Consider the following 19,838-nt stretch of genomic DNA (forward strand, 5'->3'; position numbering starts at 1 on the left):
AACGAAACTTCTGTTACCCGTTCTAACTAGTTTTCATTGCCCGCTTGTTGCTCTTTTAATATTATTCCACCTTAATACACATCGTTGAGTCTTACTAGATCGTAAAAAAAAAAAAAAATAGCTGCATTCGCAAATGCGGAATTTAATACTGGCTTATCAGTGGCGACACCTTCAATAACGTTTCTTGTTGCAAAAAGACAGCTCCAACGCGACGCGCGCTGATGTTTGTTTTTGTTCGGCAGACGCGCCGGGCAATCTGTAAGATAGAGCCTTTATACCTGTCAAATACTTCGTAATCATGTGACAACGCAGGAAAAAAATGATCAAGTTCAGTGCCCTAAACTCACTCGACACATCGTCAACGCCTAACGACGATGCTTCCCCGGTGATCACTCGAGAAGCCCAAGAGGAAGCTGCTTCGGAACTGTACCGCAAAGCATTAGCGTCTCTGCAAGCCGGTCAACACGAAGAGGCTCGAGAGACCTTCCGTGAACTTCTTGCCCAGCCGTTCGTCGCCTCCTGCAAACCGGAAGACGCCGAGAAGTCACACATTCCCATATCCTCGGGACTGCTACTAAAGTATCTGGCTCTCAAAAACCTCGGTGGCATCGAAGTGACGCTTGGAAATGTTCGTGCTGGCGTGGAAGCCTACTTGGACGCTGTGGAAATCGACTCCACCGACGTTACGGTTTGGCACAAAATAGGAACATTAGCATTGACTTTGTACCTGTACCCGTTAGCGCGGGTAGCTTTTCAAGAAGGCTTGAAGTGTAGTCCGAGGCACTGGCCGTGTTTGAGCAACCTCATGACAGTGCTGTACGTGCTCAACGACTACGCAGGGTGCCTGCAGCTCATAGCGAAAGTGCTGCAGCTCGAACCGAAATACATAAAAGCTTTGGTGTTACGGGACGCAATTTTCAGAGAACAACCTTCGTTTAGGACTTACTGTGGTTCACTGTTTGGTGACTGTGATATATCGACGAACTCCCAATTGTACAGCAAAGAAGACGAAGAAAATGTCATGCAAGAAGCGGTTTCGCTCAGGGACAAACGACGGGAACAGTACGCCCTGAAGCCTCTGCCGGTCGTACCGTTCACGAGCAAACTTTCAGAGATTACGTGGAAATCTTTAGGTGAAGCTATTATTAAGCAGTACAAGTATATGTCTACAGCGTCACCGGAGACCGACATCTCGCTCGCCTGTCGAGTGGACTTGACGGACGCGTTGGACGACCCCGTCAAAGAAGATGACACCGACATGAAAGAGGCGGACAGCTCGCAGTTGACGAGCGGTAACTCGAGCGGTGACTTGGTGATCAACACCGACACGCCGAGCGACCCCACGTCGCAAGGCGAATCGGATGCCGTCCCGAGTCAGAGTGCCGCGAGCGACCCTCCTCCTCCGGCGAACCTGAATCCGGCGCCCTCGTTGGCGGACCAGTTGACCATCATCACTCAGGAGTTTCTGATCCCTGAAGAAGTCACAGGGACTCAGGTGGCATCGGGCGGCAGGGGACGAGGCGGAAAACGCAGGAAGCTGTCGCTAGAGTACCTGGATCCGTCCCTGAAGAGGCGGTCGGCTCGCGTCCGCAATACTCTCAGGAAGACGCAGGAAAGCGTGAACTTCCAGGAACTTCTGATGCCGTTCCTGCCGTCCAGCCTCCAGAACGACGGGAAGGAAGACGACAGGGAAGACAGCAACCCGACGTTGACCGACCTGAACAGCGATCACACGTACGGAATGACGCCGAATAATAGCCGTCAGGGCGAAGCGGAGCGTGCGGCGAGGAAGGGCCTCAACACGACGGAACCCGGTGATGTGAGGAAATTCATCGAGCAACACGGGAAACGTTGCGCGTTGTTTGATGTCATGTACGACTACTTGTACAAACTCTCAGTCTTGGATGACTTGTTATGGACCGAGGGCCTAAGTGACATCTACATCAACATGTACAACAATTTACGAACGCATATTGCGCGCCCTTCGATTTTTGCGGAAGAAGATGAGGCGGACGATATTCTTCACCACACGTTATCGACGCTTCTGTATTGCGAGTTCATGCTCGATAAAGTAGCTGAAATGAAAGCCCAGCTCGCTGTCTCGCCTGCGCTTTCGCCGCGAAGTCCGGCAAACCACCTGAGTCCGGAGTTTCCGGTTGCTGAGTTTCAGTCGGATTTGGAATTTCTGCGGCAGATGTCCGTTAGGTGGACGGTTTTCAAGGAACGGTGGCTTTCCGTTGTGCTACGATCTGCTTGGGCTGAAGCTCGATTTGTGACGTTCAACGGTGAGACGGAGGCTGCTGTAAAAATCCTCGAGGACATGCTCGGCCGAATTGAACAGGAGAATGGCAGCGAAGCGGTAAGGCTCGTCATGACAAACTGCAAGATGAACAATGTAATTACGAAAGAAGTGATTCAAGAACAGCTAGAATCGTTGCAGAGATGTCAGTCCCTCGAGGAGGTCCACCGCTTGTACGAGCTTGGAAGACATCAAGCGGTGGCAGACCTGCTGATCCAAACCTTCCGTAAGCCAGCAGCGAGAGGACGGAGAGTACAAGCGAAAACCAACATTCCGGAGCGGCACGCTCAGCTCGTGCTGCTCCAGGAATCCCTGTGGAACCTGAAGGACTTCCGAGGATGTTTGTACTGGGGCGAAGCCTCACTTAACGAAGCTCTTCACGAGTACCTGACTGCCACCACAGCTCTCACAAAGCAGGACTGGTCAAACACGATCGTCATCATTCTCTCAGATGTTCACAGGTGTATCAAGCAGGAGGCATCCTTGCTCGGTTCGCTTGACACTGTGAAGCTCACACGAATGGCTCACAACATAATTAAATTAATCAACATTCAAATGGAGGTCAGCGATACGTGTACGGACATGCCAATTCCGACAGTACTGCCGTGGAACATCCTGTATTACGTATTGAAGCACGAGGAAGACAAGATACGCTCCCTAGCCACGTGCAACAAACTCGACGGCGCGGAGAAGGCAGAAGATTGCGCGAGTTTGAGCGGTACCATGCCCTCCTCGTTGATGCTGCTGTTCACGGCGCACGAGTACCTTGGTCGACGTTCCTGGTGCACGAGTTCTGACGGCGTGCTGCTCTTCCTGTGCGTCGACGTCATGATAAACGAAATAAAAAAGCCGTCGCCTCATCCGTTCTACGAAGACATCGTCATGGGACTGGAGCAGTGCTTCTACTGCCTCTACGGCCACCCCACCCGTCGCGGCAAAGTGAAGCACCTTCAGGAGCACAACGCAACGCCGGTCAACCTCACCTGGGAGAGGTCGGCGGTGGTATTTAATTTCTTCAAGCCCGCGGTGCTGCCAGAGTTTGACAGTTTGAAAACGAGCACAGTGTCGTCGGAGCTGGAAGTGCTGTTGAAGCGCATCGCAGTGCAGGTGCCTCCAGAGTATGATCCGAGCAAGATGGCCGACGCCGTGGTGGCGTACATCGAAGGAGCGGCGGACAGTCTTCCCGAACCACCAGGTTCCGTGCACCACATAGTCAAAAACCTGTACTACCTCCTCGGCGACTACTACTTCAAGAACAAGGAGTTTGTCAAGGCAATCAGATTCTACACGTTAGACGTCGCAATTAATCCGTCGAGGAAGGATTCGTGGGCGGGGCTCGCCCTTTCTCGAAGTTCGCAACTGGAACAGAGAATAAACTCTTGCGAGCCAAAGAACGAGGCCACGATTCTGCGTCGTGGCACCTCGTCGCTCCGCTGTTTCAAGCGGGCGTTGGACGTCGACCCGGCAAACGCGGCTCTCTGGATCGAGTACGGGTCCGCCACTTACATGTTGCTGTCGCACATTTCGCGACAGCTGAAGCGGTCCAAACAGCTCGGGTTGAGCGAGGAGACAATCGAGTCGCACAGCAAGAAGAAAAAGGAGTACTTGTCCCTCGCGAAGACTTGCTACGAGTCCGCAAACCAGTGCGAAGCCGACGGGTTGGGGAACAACGAAATGTGGCTCAATCACTATCTCCTCGGAAAGATTACGCACAAGGCGAAAGAGCCACCTGCCATCTATCTGAATCACCTGTACTTGTCCCTGCAGTACCTGCACAGGATGAACGCGAAATATCCGAGGAAGATTCTCTACCACAGCCCACCTTTCCTGTCCATCGAATCTCTCGAGCTCTACTACAAGATTCATGCGTTGTGTTTCAAATTTCTGTTGAAGTACGAGGAGAAGACCGCTCCGAAGGAAGACTTGGAAGCGGTGAGGATGTACCTCGAGAAAACGTCCAAGAGCCCGATAGCGTTGTTCCAGGAGCGTTCGTCCGGCGCGATGTCGGATTACGAGGACTGGGAGATGCTTCCGCTGATGAAGAAGCGAGCGAAGAAGCGCGCGGTAACCGGCGACCACGACTACCTGGAGGGCGCGAATTCGGGAAAGGTGTCATCCTATCAGTCGCGACACAGGGCCTCGACCGAGTCGATGACAGAGCCAGAGGAAGTCACAGTCGTCAAGGAAATACTCGACTCCTTGGTCACGGTGGTCACCGAAAAACTCATGGCGGAAGAAAAGAGAGGCCAGCCTTCCGCGTCGCAAGGAAGTGCGGTGACAACAATCGTGCTGGGCGACTCGCCTATACGTAAGCGGCCCGCCCCAACGAACGAAGTGATTTGTATCGACCTGACTGCGTCCGACAGCAGAGCCGAGCTCCAGCGACTGATCGACGGTAGACGCGCTTCGGTGATCACCCACGGTGCAAAGAACGAGAACCCCGCTGCAGCTGCCAGCACGGCGGCAACCGCAGACGTCACGAAACAGGCGAGACCCGCAGACGTCTCCGAAAGCGAACTCAAGCAGGTCCTCCTCAAGATGTGCGTGCGAGCAATGAGAGACTGTCTCAGCCGTTTTCCGCAGCACTTCAAGAGCCTGTACTACCTCGCCCGGTACCACTGCCACTCGAAGCATGCTCGCAACCTGCAGCTGAGCTACGAGTACCTCATGCACTCGGGCCAGGGGAAGTCTGACATCTCTTCGCCCGGACTGTTTGCGGAGAGGAAGAACACAAATTTTTTCACCGGAATCTGGCACACACCGGGTGACGAGATCGACAGGCCGGGCAGCTTCGCGACGCACATGAAACGGTCCGTCGTGCTGCTCATGGAAGTCCTCAGGCTGAGACGGGACGTCGACAAGATGGTGTACGTCACGGTTCAGCTCAGCCGCAACCCGGATCTGGACAAGAAGTACCTCAGGGACACTGACCGGATCTACTTGGCAAAGAAATGCTTCAAGCAAGCAATGGCGATAGCCCAGAAGGAACTGAATGACCTAATGAACGAGGAACCTCCACCGGACGAATCTGTTCTCATATCAGGCCTCTTGGACGTCTACAAAGCATGGCAGTCCTTCCAGAAGGCTGGCGTCTTTGTCGAAGAAGCGGGGGACGTTTTGTCCGAGGCCTACAAGACGTTCAAACTCGGCGAGGTGGATTCTTCGCCTCCAATCTTGGAGCAAGCGTTGGCTTTCTGCTCCCGCCACATGGCCAGGGATGCCATTGCGAAGAGCCAGGAATCGATGATGCCCAAGGAGTGGATGACACCGGAAGGTTTTGGCATGTTTGGAAACTTCTGTTGAAAGGTTGACGAACTACACGGCGAATGGTGATTCAGATTTACACGGATGGTTGTTTATAGGACTGAAATGGAGGAATTGTGGAGTGCATGTTGTAACATATCTTCTCAATTGTTGTTGTGAGGCATTGTGTCCCTCCTGTTGTTTGATCTCATTGTAAATACATGGAAGTATTTCATAACTGGATGTTCGTAGTGTGTCATTATTCATTGTGGGACATTATAGATTTGACTGTTCGTGGAGAAGCGCAGGGTTTTCTTGCTTAGCTCAGAAATGCTACGTAAAGCATCACTGTAAAGCCGGAGATTTTAAAATATGTCAGATGGACACCATAATGTTCATTATTGCCTCGCTGCAAGAGTATAACCTGAAAATAAACTGATACGGTGTGCCATGTACTGAGATTGCAGCACATGGCGGTGAATGTCATTAATGTCCACAGTCTCGTAGTTTACACATTACTTTTCACCGTGCTGTCTGCGGTTTTTCTGGGTTTTTCAGCAGACTTTACAGACAAATGGGGGCACAGTTCTCCCTGAAGTCTGCCCAGGATGCATACTCGCCCCCATAGAGGAAAATCCTGAGCTTGGGCAAACAAACGAACAGAGAGAACGATATTGTTCGTTTCCTTGCTCAAGATCAGGCTTTTCTACGATGGATTTCATCTACCAGCTTGCCTATTCTATTTTATCAAACACGAACCCCCATCCCCAACTCTTTCCATCTGTCCACGTCTGTACGCCGCTTGTAGCCACAGTTGCCCCGCGGCGCCAACACGTAATTAAAAAAAGACTTATGTAAGTCGCCATCTCACGGACACAGCTGCGACTACGTCGGCCATCTTGGTTATGTCAAGACTCTGTAGCGGGAGCTCAGGCAGTGGGAGCTGCAAAGGAGGCTCAAGCCACCTCAAGTAGCTCGATCTCAATCCGTGAAGAGAAAGAGATTGTATGAGGTTGTGGGTTGTGACAGCACGTGCTGGTTGTCCGCGGAATGTGAAATGCCCCCTCACTGCTGCGTTCCGTTGTGCAAGCAGCGTGGACTTCGCGACAGCGATGGCAACAAGGTACATACACGTCTGCTTTTAGGCAACATAGTACAAATGGTACAAATGATTGTCATGTAATGCGGCTTCTAGGCTTCCTTTTTTTTCACTTGTAAGAAACACGCCGTCCGAGGGTGCGGAAAGCGCTCGAAGTTCCCGCACCGTCGGCCGGCTCAGCAACCACTGGATCGCTACAGTGGCTGTAGGATCGCTGTGTACCGAAATGCACACCACCGTAGTGCAAAAATTCAATTAGATTGCTGTGTTGGCTTCAAATTATAGCTCATTATATGCATGTGTTATGTTTGTTTTAGGGAGGGATAGACGCCAGCTGCCGCACTAAACTAACCGAAGTGATCACTAATGTAATCTCAGTCTGCTTGCGCACCACACAATGGACCGCAGGGGCGGATCCAAAGGGGGGGGAGGTCTCCACAACCATATGCTAAGCTAACCTTATCACTCAACTAAACCTTAGTGTATGATGTGTTAAGTTCGTTTAGTGGTAAGTTCAGCTAGTTTAGTGCAGCTTGCCTGCCCCCAAAATGCATTTCCTTTGTGAGGTAGGCTGACATAGGCTTATTTTAGTGCGGCTGTGGTAGCTAGCGTCGTCTCTCCCCTCACCCCTTTTCCAAACAAAATAAAATAACAATAACATTTCGATACAGAGGTGAAGCCAATTTGTGGAATTGCCACAGCAGCCAAAACAATTTTATCGAGGTCCAATGATCGTGAGCCAATCAGCGGTATGAGAACGCTGTGAGCCTTCCGCACTGTCAGATGGCACAGCAGACACAGCGTAAATCGTTTTGGCAAGATCGGGACCTGTCGAGAGAAGTTTACTATCGGCTCATTCGCCATCGAAACAGTAATTTCTACGCCATGTGTCCACAGAACGGAACTTTGTTGCAGGGTGTGCGAAATGTACCGTGAGTGAATTTTGAAGCTGTGGTGTTTCAGTTATGTCGATGCTTCCTGTCGAAACAATAAGACGCAGGAAATTACCAAATCCAAATGCTTAGCAATGTGACATCACCCGCTTCAAAGAAACAGCTATGGCGTTCGGCTTACAGTGTGTTTGGAACTGTTACCATGAACACCCGAGGTTATTTTTGGGGCTCTTACATGCAGGTTTCCTTTCATCGTTTCCCGAGGGACCGCACGATGCACAAGAAGTGGATCATTGCCATTAGGAGAGACGAGGGCAAGGACTTCCAGGTAACGAAATTCACCAAGGTGTGCTCCAAGCACTTTTGCGACTGCGATTTCGTTCCCGCTGTTGCTAGTGGCCACAGCCTCCTTCGAGAGACAGCTGTCCCTTCCGTGTTTGCGTTCACGAAAAGGCGTAGCACTCGCAAGCCACCAAAGCATCGTGCCCGGCCACCATGCAGTGCCAAGGCACAAGATCAGATCGAAAGAAGTGATCAGACTCTTCAGACACAGGAGTCTGGAGCCTGGTCTGACGGCACTAAGAACTACGTTGATGTGAATGCCTCAGCTAGCTTTGACACGGATGCTGGAAGGCCAGCGGAAGAAACAAGCTCCGACACCTTGAGTGCTCAAAAGGTAAAATGTCAGGGGTCTGGAGCATGCTCTGACAGCACTGAGAACTACGTTGATGTGAATGCCTCAGCTAGCTTTGACACAGCTGCTGGAACGCCAGCGGAAGAAACAAGCTCCGACACCTCGAGTGCTCATAAGGTGAGATGTCTCGCAGAAAAGCTCAAAGAAAGGGAGAGTGAAATATCGAAACTTCACGATGAATGCAGTGCCCTAAAAGAGCAACTCACAACAGCAAAGAGTGCGTTGCACGAGCTCGGAATAGAAAACAAACGTCTTGCGTGTCAACTTTCAAAGAGTCAAATTTCTCTGTAGAACGCTTTAAGGAGTCCGACGACGACATCATGCTGTACACTGGGTTGCCAGGATACGGACGCTTCAAGGTCTCGCTCGATTTTCTGGATCCGGGGAAGAAACGGTCCAGTGTCTCCCGTGCAGAGAGTGATCCTCCAGGATAGGGTCGCAAAGGAGAGCTCAGCGCTGAAAATGAACTCTTCTTGGTGCTGGTGAGACTGCGCCTGGGTTTGTTTGAGGCAGACCTTGCTCAGCGGTTCTTCATCACACGGTCCATGGTATCCAGAATATGCGAATCGTGGATAAACTTCATGTACGTCAGGCTCGGCGCTTTGCCTCTCTGGGCATCGAGTGATGTCATACGTGCAACGATGCCCGTGGAGTTCGCTGAAAAATATGCGTCGACGAGGGTTATCTTGGGCACTACAGAACAGCACACGTTCAATGTACAAGGGTCTCATTGGAGTGCCTCCTAGTGGTCTTGTGACATTTGTCCCTGAACTCTTTGCAGGTTCCACTTCAGATCGAGAGTGTGTATTAATGAGTGGTCTCCTGGACCTGGACTTTGAGAAAGGCGATGCTGTAGTGGCCGAGAAACGTTTCCTCATTGCGGATCTCTTGGAGGAAAAGGGCGTAAAGCTAAACGTTGTGCCTCCACCTCTAAGAAGTGGCACGTTTTCTAGGGGTGAAGTGCAGCAAATGAAAGAGATTGCTTCGTTACTAATGCAAGTGGAACGAAGGATACAAAGAATCAAAGGGTATCGCATTTTTGACAGACCGATACCTCTTACCTTGGCTCCATTTATTAATCAGATTTGGACCGTAGCAGCAGTCCTGACAAATTTTCAAAACCCTCGAATTTAAACGTGAACAAACGATTGCTCGGGAGACTGTTTAGTGGGAGAGACACTCTATAGGTAAAGGAGAGAACATGGTTGCCGAAATCATTGAGCCTTTGGTTTCTGCTGTCTGAAATTTCTAGCTGATACAAGGCTGTGCAACTTGTCCATCTTCAAACTAAATATTGCTAGAGTACTATAAAAAAAAAAACACATGACCTCTCCGGGTACTGACTGATGATGTTACTGAGTACAATCCCAGACAACACAGATGCGTACCAGGGACGTCCCAGGTATGCCTCCATGCGGATGTTGCAGACATCCCAGAGAGGACCGCAGTTGGTTCCATACACGTCACTGGGAGATCTGAATGAAACTCCAAAGTACGTAACAGTGACGGTCCCATAGACGTCCCTCGAGATCTCTAAAGGATTTCTGAGGGACTTCTCCGGTACCTCAAGCCCACGCTGGTAGAAGGCTTCACAGCATAGCATATTTGCTCTGCAGAGGTGCTAGCCTCATCTGCTGATTGTTCTCTAGGGTCATCGGTATCCGGTGCGCGTATTTACGAACTCCACACTGTTAGTGTGTACGCTATAAGGAAACCACATTCGCTTTTATACAGGGAAAAACTGTCAGTTTATTGGTTTCAAATATATTTGAGCTTCAAAGGAACAAAATATCACACTGCACAGTTCCTATAGCAATCCAAAATCCTACAAATCACATTTACTTGGAACATTGCACAGACGAAAATGACATGTGCAACACCGTAAGCATGACATCACATTTGCGTAAAGAGAACAGTTTGGCTTGTCACAGCCAGTGATTCGTTCCCCGGTCAGCCTCATTACGGCACAGTGAATCACTAGACAGAGACGGGACACCGGTTATGTTAAAAGGCAAGTCGAATTGAATTCAGAAGTTGAAGCCAAAAAGGTAAGGTGTGGCACTGGTATGCCCAAATAAGAGCACTTGTAGCAAACTATGCGTATATCGACATACAGATACAAGCAAATTAATATAATGCCGTTTCTGAGATTGCCACAAAGATCCATAGAGAATTTTTGTACGCACAAGTTCTGTCAGCTTCCACACTAAAAAAAGATAGGAACGATAGCTTGCACATCCACAGCACATTTTCGCTTGAAATGTGAAGTTTTATCTATAACTTTTGTCACAAATTACAAGCAATTTAATAATTTTCTCGTGCTGAGAAATTAAATTTTCAAAATTACAGTTCAAAATTTGCCGTGTTAGTATCAGATTTTTACACCATGAATCCAGAGCTGATGTCTGATATAGCGTGTCCCTATAAAAATACACAGCTTACTACAAAGGCAATTTTAATAGATTTTTCTAACGCGCAAGGCAACATATGCTTGTCTCATAAGCGAGTGGTGCAGTTTTCAACTAAGTAACCGAAACAAAGCTATGTATCTGAGTACACACAGTTTAAATGTCCTCTTTGTTGCTTCCATGTGCTGCTCCTGATTTGTGACTTTCCTGAGTTCGCGATGCGTGGTGCAGTCACAACATAGTTGTCTATTTCATTTCCCTCCCATGAAGGTAGCGACGCTAGAGGCACCGGGATCTTCGTGAGGTAACCTGACAACAAACAAAACCGAGACGTAATTAAATATTTAGATCATATACTTCATAGTTTTTTTTCGTTCCAGGGCGATATACAAAATGTTTTGTTATTGAGAATACAATTTAAAAAAAAGAAAAAAAGAAGAGCTACTTAGATACCGCTTGGGGCGAAAACCTGTATGTACAGCTTAAAACAAAAGTTCACGGAACACCAGGGTGTCGCGTTTCTCCAATGGAGCGACAACTTAGCAGCAAAAAGGAGTGGACATACATACTGAGAGATGGGTAGAATAGCTCGCCACCTGTCCCTATTCGACCGCTTCGTGATAGCTAGCAGGAAAGCGCTCCGATGAAGAAATACGCAGGTGCTGTGTTCCGTAAACTTTTGTCCCAAGCTGTACTTATACTGTCCACATAGTATGCATATACACACAGAAAATAAATATATTTCATTATTTAGCTTATACAGATTGCTCTGAAACAGTACAGGAGGTAAACATGCCCAGTTTGCAAGCCTCACGTGGTAATACAGGTCAGTGGCATGCCAAATGGAGCTCCTGCAAGCAGGGACACATTTGGAATCCTATCACAAATTTAATTACCTTGGCATTGTTGATCTGCTCATGAAAAAAATTCCCATACGGGTCGTACAGTAGTTGTTCATTGGGATGCTCCAGGACAGGCCGCTGTGAAAGAACTGTTGTGGTTACCTATATAGATAGGAAAATGTTAAGAATTGCATCACTGGGTGCTCTGCTTGGGATAGAAATGAAAAAGCGGGACACCTTGTAGATGACGCTGACTTGTTCCTCTGAACTGAGAAGATGGAAGTGAGTAATCTTCTGCTGAGAGCAATCTTAAAGTGCATAGGACAGAGGAGAGTCAGTTACCCCTGGCATAGCATCCTTTTTGTCGTACTGGAAGCTAGCTTACGCTATCCATGTGTACATGCTGATTCCCACGCAATGAATGCACTGGCTCTGGTTTACCTGAAATTAGAGAAAGAGTACTACAGCTTACCGTGTGTGCGTTCAGGCCAAAAGCTTGTGATGGATAGCAGGCTGCTGTAACTTGGCAAATCCTTCATTGACTGATCCCCTGTAATGACATTCAACGTGTTACGGTGCACGATACATGTTTGTTACAAGCCAGTGTTTTCATACTATTTGTATTTGATAATAAAACTCAGTGTCAGTCTAACTTACAGTGTTGTTCTGGACTCGGCCATTGGTAGCGATTTCTCAAACAACTTCTCAACTTAGCAACTTGTCAAACATCTTCATAACGAACCCTGAAACTGTGGAAAAACACACTAAACGCTCTTTACGTTGTCAAACGTGTTCGCTCTGAACTGCCAGAAAATTATGTCCCGTACGATGCAAAACTTCACTGCATTATGAAAAACAGAACCCGTGACAAACTATCGTTATCTAAAAAAGAGCAAACATACCTATACTGCCGTCCATGTCTCTCACTTGTACATCAAACTGCAGCAATACGCACGGACGCACGCCGCCATCATGGAAGCCATAAAGACAAAGAACGGACCGAACGGACAACCGTCCTGCTCCCGCCCGCCAATTTTAGCGTTCAGTTTCACTCAGCCGCAGTACCGTATGACCGTTTGCTTGTGACCAATTTCAAAACCATGACATGCAGTTATCCGCGGTACGTTACTCTCTATTGTCTACGTTAGCAGCTTTGCGTTACTCAAACGATGCTGTGAGCAACATTACAAAGCTAGTGAGAAATTAAAAATGATTAGCGCCATCTGGTTGCTAACGGACGCCAATTCGGCCTCGCAGTTTGAGAGCGTTTGCGAGAGAGTAGAAGAAGGAAAGTGGGAGAGCGGGAGGGAAGTCCCCATTACGACCGCCGAAGTACTCATGATGGACTTCATGGTGGTTGCCCTCCGCGGCTGTTCCTGGGACGTCTAAGGGATTGCCCACGCGGGACGTGGGATGTGGGGATCTTTTTCGGACGTCCCAGTGAGGTTTCGTGTTGTCTGGGATAAAGTGCTGTTGTTAGGACGTATGAAATTGCCTGCATAGTTTTGTATTACTTCTGCATTTCTGCCGTGTATTGCCATGACATTGAGCAATTAAAAAACTAGCTTTTGCATGTATGTAGTTTCATAAGCTGTATTTCATAATTCAGAATATTGCACATGTTGTCTACGATTGTTCGACCCAAATTGGGTTAAATCAGGTGCAATTCAATTATATGCAACCGATAATCCAATATATTTAACCTCTGTGTTTACTAAATATATAACTAAAAAAAGTCAGGCCCAACAAATAATTGCACCAAATAACTCACATTTTGGGGGGGGTCGCCCCCCCTCTCCACTCCCCCACTATGCGCTCCGACAAAGCCAAAAATAAACAAGGGTCTGAATCCGCCCCGGGGATGATTCTGGATAAATACTGCCCCCCGCCCCCGCCGTTGTCTTCTGGTGCTACCAGTCTACCAATCGTGCTACCTTATACGTGCGGCCCCCTGAAGAAGCCCTCCTTTCACAGTGCTAATCGCCAACATTTCGGCAGTTTCGGTTTCCATTGTCGCCGGTTGTCTGAATAATTTTGCACACCACCTTCTGCAGTATTGATGAAAAAAAAGAGTGCAGGGTTTATAGTTGCAGATTTTATAAAGTGTGTGTGGCAAAAATGTGTTGTCGCTCTTTTTTTCTTTTTTTAAGTCTACTTCCGTCGTCTGCACGACTTCCTCTGTACATATTGAGCCCTCGGGCACAGGTATCGTGGTGCTCACCGCTGATACTTCCAGATACTTCAGAATTGTCACTTTCTTGCTGTGCGTGTGAAATGATTATAATTAACTGCTATATTTGAAAGGTTTCTAGGAGAAGGTAAGGCTCGTAAGTCGCAATGAGAATGGAACAAAGTGTATTTTCTGAGCACACGCGAGTAGGTCGAACTTGAAAACGCGGGTCACACAACGAAAGGGTTGTCGTCCCTTTAGTTAGTCCTCATGAGCTCTCTCAAGTTCGACCTTAATGTTTGTTAATGCATTCGAATATATGTTCGTTATATATATATATATATATATATATATATATATATATATATATTTTTTTTATAAAATCGCGTTCGTGTTAACCTGCCTGTACGCCACTTTGGTTGGTTTTGTTTTCGGCAGTTTCGCTGGAACCGTTGCTGTCAGCTGGTCTATTCGTTTCGTTCAGTGGTTTGCCCCAAAGCTGTACTTTACCTGTTCTGCAGCTCCTTGTACACTTGCGCCACAAAGTGACCTTTCATCAGATATATTTCATCGCAATGTAGCAGAAGGTCTTGGCATGCTTGAACTTACATCTCTAATTTGTTTTCCTCTTGCTTTAGAGAGCCGTCGCAGTCATGGCTACTCGTTGGGGAATTGCTGGTGCAGGAAAAATTGCTCATGACTTTGTGTCTACATTGCGGAGCATGCAACATCATGAAGTAAATGGGTCCACATATTATACTTATGCTTCAACATGGTGTTCACCGTGCTTCAAAGGAACTTTTTTAACCCCTTATCTCCTTGTCTGTTTTTTTTTTTAGGTTGTAGCTGTAGCAGATGAATACTTTCCTCAGAACGCGAAAGATCTTTCGAAACTTCACAATATACCGACAATTCATACCACGTACGACGAGCTTGCATCTGACGTAAATATTGGTATGTGGGGAGCGGATGTTTCATAGAAAATCACCTGAATATTTTGTGTTTTAACCCTTTTCATCTGAATATGCTCTTTTTAAATTTGTCGTGGCATCATGTTGGACCATCTCATAACTTCATTAAGGATCATCGCCTCTCAATCACCATACTTTTGCAATTCCCAAGCCTGTCTGTTTCCGTCAGACCTTCAGGATCATGTGTCACATCCACACTGAGTTTCAGTCTTACAGTGTTTAGCAATGTAAGAATGGTTGCAAAAGTATGTGAACTGATGGTGACACCTAGTGCATATTTCTCTGTTATGGGTGCGGGCAACATTATTTAATCGGCGTCTTTAAACGTGTGCACAACACCAAGAAAGTGTCCATTCTTGGTGTGTTCTAACGTGTATTTGCACATATCCCACCAGACTTGGGGAAAATGTTCAAAACTGGTAAAGTTAGGTCACTTTATTTTTGGTTTCTTCATCTACCAATTGTGAACAAAGCACATACTTTTTTTTTTTTTTTTTCTGTGTGCGTGTACTCAACACTCCGGCACTATGCGAACATGGTTCAAGTAACACTCTCAGCATGCCAATCCTTGCAAACACACGGTGCTCACGAATGCATCCTTCCAGATGTCGTGTACGTGGCCGTGATTCAGCCGTATCACCACACGGTCGGCAAGGTGGTCTTAAACCGAGGCAAACCAATGCTGATGGAAAAACCGTTCACGCTGAACCCTCAGTTCACGCGAGAACTGATTGAACTGGCTGCCCAAAAGAAGTGCTTTATGATGGAGGTACACCCATCGCGTCTCTTCTTTTTTTACGTCTCGCGTGATGTCATCCTGGTGAACTTCGTGAACTTCTCGCAGGCCATGTGGACTCGTTTCCTGCCTGCCTACCGCAAGATGGCAGACTGTATTTCGTCTGGCCAGGTTGGCGAAGTGAAGTACGTCTGTGCCAATTTCGGCCTGGCTTTGGAGCCGGACTGCAGGAACAAGAAGCTGGCTGTCGGCGGAGGAGCCGTTCTGGAATTCGGCATCTACCTCTGCAATGTTTGTAGCATCGCGTTTGGCTCGGAACGGCCGACTAAAGTCGTGGCGGTTGGGCACCTCAATGCTGAAGGTACGTCCTCACGATTAAAGGAGCGCAGAAGACGCTTCAGTCACGACCATTTTTTTTTTCAAACCAAGCCGTTAACCTGACTGCTAAAACGCACCATGCGAAGTGATTCGCTCGACAGACGCGTACATATTGCGGAATTCGATTTTGAAAATCGTGACCGCGCGCAACGGTGGCAATGCCCGCCACTAGCTGCCAGAGTCGCTTTGACGTCATCGCGGTGCAACTAGGGTTGCCACCTTTCGTAGTGAAAAATACCGGCTGAGGGAGAGGAAGTGGAATAGAGGGAAAGAGGAAATGTTCACAGGAAAGGGAAAGTGGGTGAGGTGAAGAGAGTATACAGAGTGAAAGAAAGAAAAGAACGAGCATACTCGCTCAAGACAACAATGATGATAATAATGAATAACTAAGAAAGCGGATGGTGACTACGGAGTAGGTTCTGTGCTCCAGATTTATTCAAGCTGTAGTGGAATGTTGAAAGGAAAACCCCGTAAAAGCCCATATGCAAGGTGTTGAGCCACAAATACCGGCAAAAGGCTGCCGGTATCACCTTCCTACCGGCAACCGGCAGAGCGAGCAAATAACCGGCCGTGCCCGTATAATACCGGCCTGGTGGCAACCCTAGGTGCAACCCACTACCTGGTTTGCTTGTTGGGAGAAGCGTCGTCTGCTACACACAGAGAGAGCTGGGAGTGGAAACGAAAAATTTAAAAAAAGCGCGAAAAGCGCCTACCCCGAATGGAGCGCGGTCTCTCTTGTAGCCGCAATGACATCACAATCCTCCTCCTCGTTTCGGCCTGCAGAGCGAGAACACATGCGTCGATGTTCGGGGATGTTTATTTCAAGAAAAATACTGCATACAGATAATTTTTTTGTCTTAGTCACGTCAAGTTACGTCCTTCGGTAATTCGCCAGAAACGGAAAATCTTTTGGATGACTTTCTGGGCTCCATTGACGCATCTAGTCGAGTCTAGAGTATTGAGACGCCTCAGCAAGTCGTCAGTATAGCGTGCCAGTGTAACATGATGACACACTTGACTTCACACTTCAACAAGTGCGGGTTTGATTCCTGCTGCCAACTAGCTTTCTTTTTTTCTTTTTTTGAAAACTGTCATGTTTCAATGAACCTGGTTATTTCTCTTAGTGTTCTTGGGTATGAGCATTTCACTTGACATGGTTCTGTGTGACACCTGAGCGTGAGTTTGTTTAGTGGTGATGCTTTTCAGTGTCTATCACGACCTCATCTGTTCTGCTTATATCACTCTTCAAGTTTACACGGTACCAAACGTGTGACTTGCATAGTGTTTCCTGCATAGAGCTGCCACTTGTCATTTTCCTCTCCTTTATTTTTATTTTATTTTTTCTATTCAACAATTTATTTTGTGTCCTACCTTAGTGCATAAGTATATTGAAAAATATATAGACTACCTTACGTTTTGATGTTTTATTTTCTATTATTGTGCTATAATGTATAATTAGAGCCTGAAGTTTTTGGGGTCTTACCCGATTCTTCCCCGAATTTGCACCCCGAGTTGAAGGTTGGCTCTTTAGGGTGAAACCCGATTTTTACACGGCAAATTGCCTTCACTGAGATATCTGCAGGAATGCATTAACTTACTTGTTTGGCAGGAAAATGCAGTTACACCACCATTTGTACCAAGCTGCTGCAGTTAGTTTGAATAACTGAGCCCGACTTCTTCACGAATTTACCGTACTGGAAGCCTTTTCACCCAAATTCGCACGAATTTAGTGCGCATGTTTTTTTTTAAACGATTTTTACCCCCCGAATTTAGAAAAAAAAAGTATTTCCCGGAATCTTCAGGCTCTATGTGTAATGTGCTAATATGTAACATCCTCCCCCCCTCCCTCAATGGGGATCTAACCCCGTTCTGCAAGGGCAGATAAAATGAATACATCTGAAGTAAAGGTACAGTAGTACAGTCGACCCCCGTTTATCCGGATGGTGCCATTCCCGGCGAAATCGTCCGGATACAGGGGCATCCGGATAAATGAAACGACCGAATGGAAACGTCCTACAGAGCAAGGTTTAATTAAAACACAGAAAGCTCGTGAATGACAGTTGTTTCATAGTAGTGTAGGCACTCAATTGCTGCAAACTTTTGCTAATTGCATAGACTTGAGCCACGTTGTTGCGCTGCTCGAAAAAATGTCAGAGCGGACGCAAAGTGTCAATGTCGGAGCCTTGTTTCTCACTGGCATCCTCGGCACCGTCTTGCTGCACATCATCGGAGGCAACAGCAGCAATCACATCGTCATCAGTCGTAGCTGCACACGCCTCATCATCCTTATCAACGTCAACGTAGTCAGAAACCGCAGCATCATCTACGGCAGTCGCAGTGAGCTTCTGCATCAGGGATCACAGCTCAGCTAGGGGAATGTCTTCATCGGCCAAAGGGTCGTAAACAGCAGGCCCTCGGAGTTTTCCCCTCTAGAACCGGACAGTTGCTCGAGATATTTCCAAATGACTTGACTGGTCAACATGACCCAACGCGCACAAATAGATAAGGGGGCCATCCTGCACGGTTTTCTCCCCTTCGGAAGAATGTAGGTCGCTGACGTGTGACGGGAATAACCCCAAAACAGCGAAAAGGGTGACGAAGCGGGGTCAGCGTCTCCTCTTACTCACGGTAGTCCCTTTAACGGAAGCTGGATTACAAGAATTTTCGACTTTCGTTCCCTGGAATTCTTGTCCGAGTCCGGAAACTTAAATCCGGATAAACGAGAAAAAAATACATGGAGGAAAATCCGTTCCCGTGCCTTTTGTCCGGATACCGTGGGATCCGGATAAATGAAGTCTGGATAAACGGGGGTCGACTGTACAATAGCTCTTTCCTCTTGGTTACTAACAAAGCACTTCAAACACAAATGTCAACCCGACTGGTTAGAGCAAAGATGTATCAAACGACTTTTCCTCAGATATCTTTCACTTCCAGGCGTAGACGAGACTACTTGCGTCGTGCTCCAGTATAGTAACGGTCGTCTCGCCAACCTTACAGCATCGACAGAAACGGCGCTCCCATGCAATGTCATGGTCGTTGGAACCAAGGGCAAAATAGAGGTGATGCAATCTGAGTGCTGCACACTTGTATGGAGTAAAGGACTAGTTCTATAATAATTTATGGGTTAATGACAGATTCCTAGCATGATGTGGTGCTCCCCCAAGGTGATAACTCCGGACGGAGTAACGCACGAGTTTCCGTTTCCCGAAACTGTGCTTCCGTGCAATTACGACAACAGTTCTGGACTGCGGTACGAAGCTGAAGAGGTTTCCAGGTGCCTTAAGGAAGGTAAGCGAGAGTCAAAGTCCAACAGATGCTCCTTCAATATTACGGCAATACGGCCGTAAGATTTCTCTTAATTTCTCTCGGGACAGGATTGTTACAAAGCCCCATCATGCCCCATTCAGAGACGCAACTTTTGTCGGACATGATGTACGGAATCCGGGAACAGATCGGGGTGTTCTATCCTCAAGAGAGCTGACGCGATCACAGAGATGATTTGTATAACATGTGCCACCTTGTTACATCTTGACTGGACAAGAACACTGTTGTTGTTTGTTTTTGCACTGTACTACTTGTTTTATGACTTTTGTCTGTGGAATTACAGTTTGTGAACACTGCAGTATTTGAAGTGTGCCAAATACTCGATTTTGAGAGACTTTATTCAGGAAATGCAGAAAACAGTGCTCGCTGCCAAATACTGTTGATAGTACCAAAATAAATGTGTAGAATAATCTTTTTGAATTGAGTTTCTCTTGTTTGAATAGGTTGTTTGTACAGTCGACTCCCATTTATCCGGGCTTCAGTTATCCAGATTAAAATCATGGGGACAGATTTCACTCCATGCATTTTAGCTTCATTTATCCGTTTTTTTTGTCAGAGTCACTGTGCGAAATACATTTTCGCCAGCGGGAGCGACGACCTTCAGAGTACAGTGAACTGCTCCACACTATACTTCAATGATTTCCCTCTTTCCCATTGTACCTACGCGGGGTGATGACCAGACCAGTCGTTTGAAGCTGCAGAGGAAGGAAAGACCTTCAGTCCGAAAGTACGAAAGTCAGTGAAAAAGTTCGCCAGCAGATTTCGAGTACCTCGATGTGGA

General features: G+C 47.5%; 3 protein-coding genes across 4 annotated transcripts; all 3 read left to right on the forward strand.

The window, feature by feature from the left end:
- The first annotated feature begins 208 nt into the window (after positions 1–208).
- On the forward strand, positions 209–5,785 carry LOC135391767 (calcineurin-binding protein cabin-1-like). The gene has a single exon (XM_064622195.1). The coding sequence runs from the start codon at positions 320–322 to the stop codon at positions 5,600–5,602; it is 5,283 nt and encodes a 1,760-aa protein (XP_064478265.1). The 5' UTR covers positions 209–319; the 3' UTR covers positions 5,603–5,785.
- A 654-nt stretch (positions 5,786–6,439) lies between these two features.
- On the forward strand, positions 6,440–12,342 carry LOC135391768 (peroxynitrite isomerase THAP4-like). 2 transcript variants are annotated; one of them, XM_064622196.1, is made up of 3 exons: positions 6,440–6,665; positions 7,776–8,345; positions 8,520–12,335. In XM_064622196.1, exons 1-3 carry the CDS (start codon positions 6,600–6,602, stop codon positions 8,712–8,714), a joined length of 831 nt encoding a protein of 276 aa, XP_064478266.1. In that variant the 5' UTR covers positions 6,440–6,599; the 3' UTR covers positions 8,715–12,335. The 2 variants fall into 2 exon arrangements, with proteins under 2 accessions (XP_064478266.1, XP_064478268.1); XM_064622198.1 differs by lacking the exon at positions 6,440–6,665 and adding an exon at positions 6,854–7,573 and having other exon boundaries at positions 8,520–12,342.
- A 1,298-nt stretch (positions 12,343–13,640) lies between these two features.
- On the forward strand, positions 13,641–19,472 carry LOC135391769 (trans-1,2-dihydrobenzene-1,2-diol dehydrogenase-like). Its single transcript, XM_064622199.1, has 8 exons — positions 13,641–13,796; positions 14,287–14,385; positions 14,488–14,602; positions 15,225–15,388; positions 15,464–15,716; positions 18,668–18,792; positions 18,868–19,021; positions 19,108–19,472. The coding sequence occupies exons 2-8, from the start codon at positions 14,302–14,304 to the stop codon at positions 19,212–19,214; spliced, it is 1,002 nt and encodes a 333-aa protein (XP_064478269.1). The 5' UTR covers positions 13,641–13,796; positions 14,287–14,301; the 3' UTR covers positions 19,215–19,472.
- Positions 19,473–19,838: the final 366 nt, after the last annotated feature.

Source organism: Ornithodoros turicata, chromosome 4 (assembly GCF_037126465.1).
Source record: "Ornithodoros turicata isolate Travis chromosome 4, ASM3712646v1, whole genome shotgun sequence".
Classification (NCBI taxonomy): Eukaryota; Metazoa; Arthropoda; class Arachnida; order Ixodida; family Argasidae; genus Ornithodoros; species Ornithodoros turicata.

Excerpts from the sequence above, each read along its gene's own strand:
- LOC135391767 (XM_064622195.1), top strand. The coding sequence starts at position 320 with ATGATCAAGTTCAGTGCCCTAAACTCACTCGACACATCGTCAACGCCT.
- LOC135391768 (XM_064622196.1), top strand. The coding sequence starts at position 6,600 with ATGCCCCCTCACTGCTGCGTTCCGTTGTGCAAGCAGCGTGGACTTCGC. Across the intron at positions 6,666-7,775 it reads GCGACAGCGATGGCAACAAG|GTTTCCTTTCATCGTTTCCC; the intron begins GTACATACACGT and ends TCTTACATGCAG. Across the intron at positions 8,346-8,519 it reads ACACCTCGAGTGCTCATAAG|AACGCTTTAAGGAGTCCGAC; the intron begins GTGAGATGTCTC and ends ATTTCTCTGTAG.
- LOC135391769 (XM_064622199.1), top strand. The coding sequence starts at position 14,302 with ATGGCTACTCGTTGGGGAATTGCTGGTGCAGGAAAAATTGCTCATGAC. Across the intron at positions 14,603-15,224 it reads TGCATCTGACGTAAATATTG|ATGTCGTGTACGTGGCCGTG; the intron begins GTATGTGGGGAG and ends GCATCCTTCCAG. Across the intron at positions 15,717-18,667 it reads TGGGCACCTCAATGCTGAAG|GCGTAGACGAGACTACTTGC; the intron begins GTACGTCCTCAC and ends TTTCACTTCCAG.